The 6,325-nt window shown below is 37.1% G+C and overlaps 1 protein-coding gene across 1 annotated transcript; it reads left to right on the top strand.

Annotated features, from left to right (window-relative positions):
- LOC105173261 lies at positions 3,760-5,163 on the top strand. Its single transcript, XM_011094949.1, has 2 exons — positions 3,760-4,134; positions 4,210-5,163. The coding sequence occupies exons 1-2, from the start codon at positions 3,760-3,762 to the stop codon at positions 5,161-5,163; spliced, it is 1,329 nt and encodes a 442-aa protein (XP_011093251.1).

Consider the following 6,325-nt stretch of genomic DNA (forward strand, 5'->3'; position numbering starts at 1 on the left):
CATTCAACACAAAGTTTAATCTCTATTAATAAGGTTCTAAAATTTGAAACCCCTATTTAATATTCTAAAAATTGGGAGATAAATTAAAAAATATTTAATGGCAAAATTTCACTTTTGGTCCCAGTAAATAGGGTCATTCTCAATTTTGGGAGTTAATTATTTTTTTATTATAAAAAAAAAATTATTTTATTATAATTTTTTTTAAATATATAACACAAACATGACGAGTGAAATCGCGACTCGTCATTAAATAATGGAAAAAAAATGCAGAATTCCCCAAGTCGGGATTCTGAATCCCGACTTGGGGAATTTTCTTTTTTTTTTTCGTTTAAATTATATTTATATAATTTAATTTATATATAATTAATTTTAACAACATACTAAAATCCAAAATTAATAAAATTAACATTGCATTAACTTAAAAAATTACAATTAAGGGTACAAATGTAATAGTTATTTATTTTGTACAATTGTAAAAAATTACGTTAAATTATACAATTACAAATATAAAAAATGTCCACCCGTTCCACAATGTCGTCTGTGGCGTTGACGTCGAGATCTTCTTATTTCCTCGCCCACATTTTGAACTGACTCATTTTGCGCCTCATTTTCTTCACCACCAAACCGACTTGATGTTTCGGAACTTGACTCTACATTGTCACGATATGCACCAAATGATGGAAATGGAATTGGTGAAATATTATATCCTTGTGTATATGGTTGATTAAAACCAAGACCAAGGTCAAGAGAAAAATCTTGTGTTTGATTTGACATATATGGAGTCGATTGAAACCAATCACCTTGAGATGGTTGAGGCATATAATAATCTTGAGGCGGTTGAGGTACGTAATAATCTTGAGGTGGATATACTGTAGAAGGACCAGCTATATCCACCCAAATATCATGACGTTCAACTGAACCAGTTGACATTCGGCTAGAACTTCTTCTTTGCCTGTGGGATGTTGTGGGAGCATCATCGGATGGAGAAGCCATTTGTTGTGGTTGTTGGGTTATAGCCTCCTTGATAATATGTAACCCATGTTCAAATATATCCACCAATTGACTATATCCTTCGATATTTGGTGGTCTAGATCGATATAAAGTTTCAAGGGCATTCACCTCATTTGCCTGGAAAGTGTAGAAAAATAATCAGTCTTGTGTTGTTAAAAAATATATATAAAATAAAACATGTAATATTATATAACAACGTACCACAACTTGCAACATAGGTGCTTCTCCAGGTTGGTACCCGCTTTCCACACGTCTATCAGTAGATGACGACACAAAATTTCTTGTTATGTTGTAGTACCACTCCCAATAACCTCGTTTTGTTTCCCTTCTATTGGAAATGAGTGGCCTATGTACAACCGTGTCATATCGTCTTTGCCATCTATTGATGTATTGTATGTGTTGCAGAGACCAATCTGCGCCCGCGTGATTTTTACGGGAAATCTGATGGAGGCTCATATCACGGGTATCCGTCGATTCTGGTACATTCTGCCTCATCCCGAATTGGCGAACAACTCGTTCGGGACGATGCATTTCAACTATTGCGTAGAATATCAACGGAACAGATGACCTCCACAACTGGGGGTTCAATTCATCGGCGTAAGCCATAATGACATCCGAGTCCATGTCATACGGCTGCCATATGAACTGTAATAAAAACAAAGATGTAAATTAATACGAATTTAATTCACGGTATAAATATACGAATAATATTAAAATTAAGTTACCTGATCCGCCTGCATCTCATCCAAAATTTCTCGTATGACTCGTACAGTTCCCCGAACTGTAGTGGTAAAAGTGTACTGACAATTCCAAGTAGCAACATATGGTGCTGCTGGGAGCCAGCGATTGTTGTCCATTTGCACTTGGCCCATAAATAGTCGTTGGGCACCAAGTCCAGGACAAAGTGGCGTAATCCGTGACCACACCCAAATCTACACGAACAATACAAATATGTGTTATGCATGAATATCAATAGCAAAAAACAAAAAAAATGTGTAAGACTTTTTAAGTCAATTTTACCTGTAGCAATTGCAGCGCTCCACCAATTGCCGCTTTGCCTTTTGTGCTGGCATTGCACAATTCGCGATATAAAAATGCCAGCACAGCACTCCCCCAACTGTAGTTCCTCGCGGTTTCTATATCTTCTAATTTTGAAAGATATAGTAATGAGACATAGTTACCTGAGGAATCTGGGCACATCAATCCCCCAAATAAAAGTAATGCAACGGCACGTGCGTACTGGACGACGACAGCCTGGGGAGTATTATAAGTGATTTCGCCCGCCGCCAAATGAGATGTAATTGCCGATGTCTGTAATCTCGAGCCCTTCAATACATTTGCATTCGGGCTAAAGCCTATGTAAGTAAGGCAATATTCTTGCCATTGTTGTGTTGTGCGGTCGAAATCAATTCCAGTCACCGGCTCGCCGTCTATTGGGAGTGCCCAATTTATTTGTACATCTTGTATGGTAATTGTGGCTTCCCCTACACGCAAATGAAAAGTGTGCGTCTCCGATCGCCATCTCTCCACTAATGCAGTGATGAGGTGTTGATTTAATTGAAGGCGTCCGCACCTGTAAACTCCGTAAAATCCTATTTGGTGTAGGATTTCTTGTACACGCTCGGACATATTATTTTGGTTAAAGTAGCTCCAAAAGTTACCATCCGCACGCCGTGAAATTAGTACGGCGTCTAGGTCACCTTCTGGAATATCGTCGGACCTATGTTGGGCTTGTTGAGATAATACAGTACTATCACGAGGATCGTAAACTGATCGTCTATCCATTTGTATGAAAAAAAATTGATGGTGGATGAAGTGAGTTTATGCTGGTGAAAATTGATGGTGGATGAAGTGAGTTTATGTTGGGCCGTGAAAATTTATGCTGGTGGATGAAGTGAGTTTCCACCACCCTTCATCCGTCCAATTTATAATGGTGGATGAGGGTGGGAGAAAAATTTGATTTTAAAAATTTTTAAAAAAATTAACGGCCAGCCTTAATCAATGGCTGGCAGCGCCAGCCTTACCTTGATTCACGGCCAGCCTTAATCAAGGGTTGGTAGCGCCAGCCTTGGTCAAAGGCTGGCGCTGCCAACCCTCCTTTAATGAGGGCTGGCCCGCGCGGCCAGCCCCCTTTAATATATATATATATATGTATATATACATATAATATATTATTATATATTATTATATATAAAAAATATATTATATGTATATATAATATATTATATATTATATATTATTATATATTATATATGTATATTATATATCTATTATATATATTTATATATTACGCCACAACGAACTTCTCAGGAAACATTTTATCGCTCCATACCATTTTTCGAACAAACATTCTCGGAGGTACCAGTGGATTCCATTGATGTACCGAACTTAAGGTATGCAAAATTTTATGACAAAAAGGAAGGCAGACTTGATGTGGGAATGCTTTTCAAAAATAAAGAAGCTTTAATCGAGGCAGTGAAAGATCACTCAATACGATATGCCCGACGCGAGTATTGGTACCTGAGAGTTCAAAGACCAAGTGGAAAGTATTGTGTAGGCATACCACCGAAGGTATATATATATATATTTTTGTCGTATATGTCTAAGCAAACAAAATTATTCGACTGATTCGTGTTTATTTTTTTCAGCTATGCGGTGTAGATGGGAGCTGCGAGCATTTACAAACCAAAAATGGGAAGGTGGACAATAACAAAATACGGAGGGGACCATACATGTATATTGAATCAAATGTCCCTCGAACACGGTAATTTAGATAGAGTATATGTTGCTTCTTTATTGTTAGGACATGTAAAATGCAACCCATCGTACGGAATCAAGCATGTCATCCAGACTGTGAAAGACCATACCGGATACGATATAGCATATCAAAAGGCATGGTACAGTTTGAAAATGGCACGCGAGATGGTTTATGGCACATGGGAGAGCTCCGTTCAAAAGCTACCCAAATACTTGGGAGCTCTCCAAAAATATAATCCAGAAACGATTGTTGAATGGCAACATAAAGCCCACGACACATCAACCGGTGCATATGTGATAGGGTACGTATTCTGGGCGTTCAAGTCGTGTATTGAAGGGTTCAAACACTGTCGCAACCTTATCAGTGTAGATGGGACCCATCTATACACAAAGTACAAGCACAAGATGTTGATTGCTGCTGCGATGGATGGAAATCAATAGGTACTTCCTCTTGCTTTTGCAATTGTCGATGAAGAATCACTTTTATCTTGGAAGTGGTTTCTTAGACAATTGAGCAGACACATTATACGAGGGCAATGGGGTATCTGCCTTATTTCTGACCGCCATGCTGGTATCACAAGAGCTGTACGTGAATGTCCGGATTTCGTGCCACCTAACGGCGTGCACCGATATTGCTTGCGGTATGTGTGTTCCAATTTCAACAGTAAATACAAAAATATTGTGTTGAAGGATCTTTGTTGGAGAGTTGGCTCTGAATATCAGATCAGAAAATTCAATCGCATAATGGAGGAGATAAAGAGCCAGTCCCTCGAGGCGTTTCAGTGGTTAGATAGGATCGACAAGGAAAAATGGACAGCATCACATGACGGTGGATGGCGATGCGGAATTCTGACGACAGATATGTCGGAATGCAGAGTATTGAAAGGGGCTCGCCGCCTACCGTTGACAGCAATTGCTGAGATGACGTTTCAGCGAAGTGTCCATTATTTCCGTGAGAGGTTAGCAAGAAGTACTGTAATGTTGACTAACAACCAACTGTGGACGGATTTTGCATATAAGATGTTCACACGTTGGCATCAAAATTCTATTGAACATACCGTCACCAAATACCATCAGTTCCAACAGTCCGCCTCGGTTGTTACAAGACGTCACGGTGGACATGGAGTCAACACCCATGTTGTCAAAATTGCGAACCGAGAATGTTCTTGCGGCAAATGGAGTCAATTTGGTATACCTTGCAGTCACGCTCAAAAGGTATGCGCTGCATTCATGATTAATGCTGCATCAATGGTGAAGGATTATTACAATATAATGACTTATAAGAATACATATTCTAAGTCATTTGAACCTGTACATTTCAAAGATTATTGGGATGTACCGAGATTTGAGTTGGTCCACGATCCTACTATTCGCATCTCTTCGCGCCCTGGTTGAAATCAAACAACACGTATTCACAACGAGATGGATTGGGCGCAAAGGCGTGCACGACAACAAGCACAACAAAGAAATTTTTCAACACAATCGGATGTGCCAGTACCGGGTAGCCAGGATTAATTGTATACTTTTTGTATTTTTTACAATTGTACAAAAATATACACTTTTACATTTATACATTTAATGTAATTTTTTACAATTATACAAAATAAATAACTATTACATTTGTACCCTTAATTGTAATTTTTTCAGTTAATGCAATGTTAATTTTATTAATTTTAGATTTTAGTATGTTGTTAAAATTAATTATATAGAAATTAAATTATATAAATATAATTTAAACAAAAAAAAAAAGGAAAATTCCCCAAGCCGGGATTCAAAATCCCGACTTGGGGAATTCTTCATTTTTTTTCCATTATTTAATGACGAGTCACGATTTCAAATCGCGACTCGTCATGTTTGTGTTATATATTTAAAAAAAATTATAATAAAATAATTTTTTTTTATAATAAAAAATAATTAACTCCACTTTTGGTCCCGCGCTTTAGGTGCTCAACACTTGTAGTCCCAAAATCCTAATTTTTTAACACTTTTAGTCCCACACCGTTAAAAACTGACGGAAACGGCACGTGACACGTCACGTGTCGTTAGTCAGCTGGTATGGTCCATGTTGGTCAATGACAAAATATCACTTTTGGTCCCACTAGATAACGTTATTCTCACTTTTGGTCCCACGCTTTACGTGTTCAACACTTGTTGTCCCAAAATTCTAGGGCCCGTTTGGTTGTGTTTTCATTTTCATTTTTAGTTTCCAACATTTGGAAATAGGTAGAAGTGCTTTATTGGTTTTTGTGCGAAAATTGATAATATATTTGGATTAGTTGTTTACAAATGTAGGTATATAGGTGTGAGAATGTTGAATATATGTATATGTATTTTTGATGTGACAGAAATTGGTTATAAGGGTTGACCAAATTGATTGAACGTTTGTGTCTTTTTCTATTCGTATTTATGTATAGATATATACATATATATTGTGAATGCCAAATAAAAATGTGAAGAATATACTTTATTCAATACTTTATTTAAATAAGTTAGGTCTAAATTAAATAAATAATTTAATATGACCAAGACTCAACAATATTAATTCTGTTTATATTTT

This window comes from Sesamum indicum, linkage group LG11, assembly GCF_000512975.1.
Source record: "Sesamum indicum cultivar Zhongzhi No. 13 linkage group LG11, S_indicum_v1.0, whole genome shotgun sequence".
Classification (NCBI taxonomy): domain Eukaryota; kingdom Viridiplantae; phylum Streptophyta; class Magnoliopsida; order Lamiales; family Pedaliaceae; genus Sesamum; species Sesamum indicum.

Bases quoted from the DNA above. Each gene is read 5' to 3' on its own strand.
- LOC105173261 (XM_011094949.1), top strand. From the start codon at position 3,760: ATGTCCCTCGAACACGGTAATTTAGATAGAGTATATGTTGCTTCTTTA. The intron at 4,135-4,209 runs GTAGATGGGACC...GGAAATCAATAG, and splicing joins ACTGTCGCAACCTTATCAGT to GTACTTCCTCTTGCTTTTGC.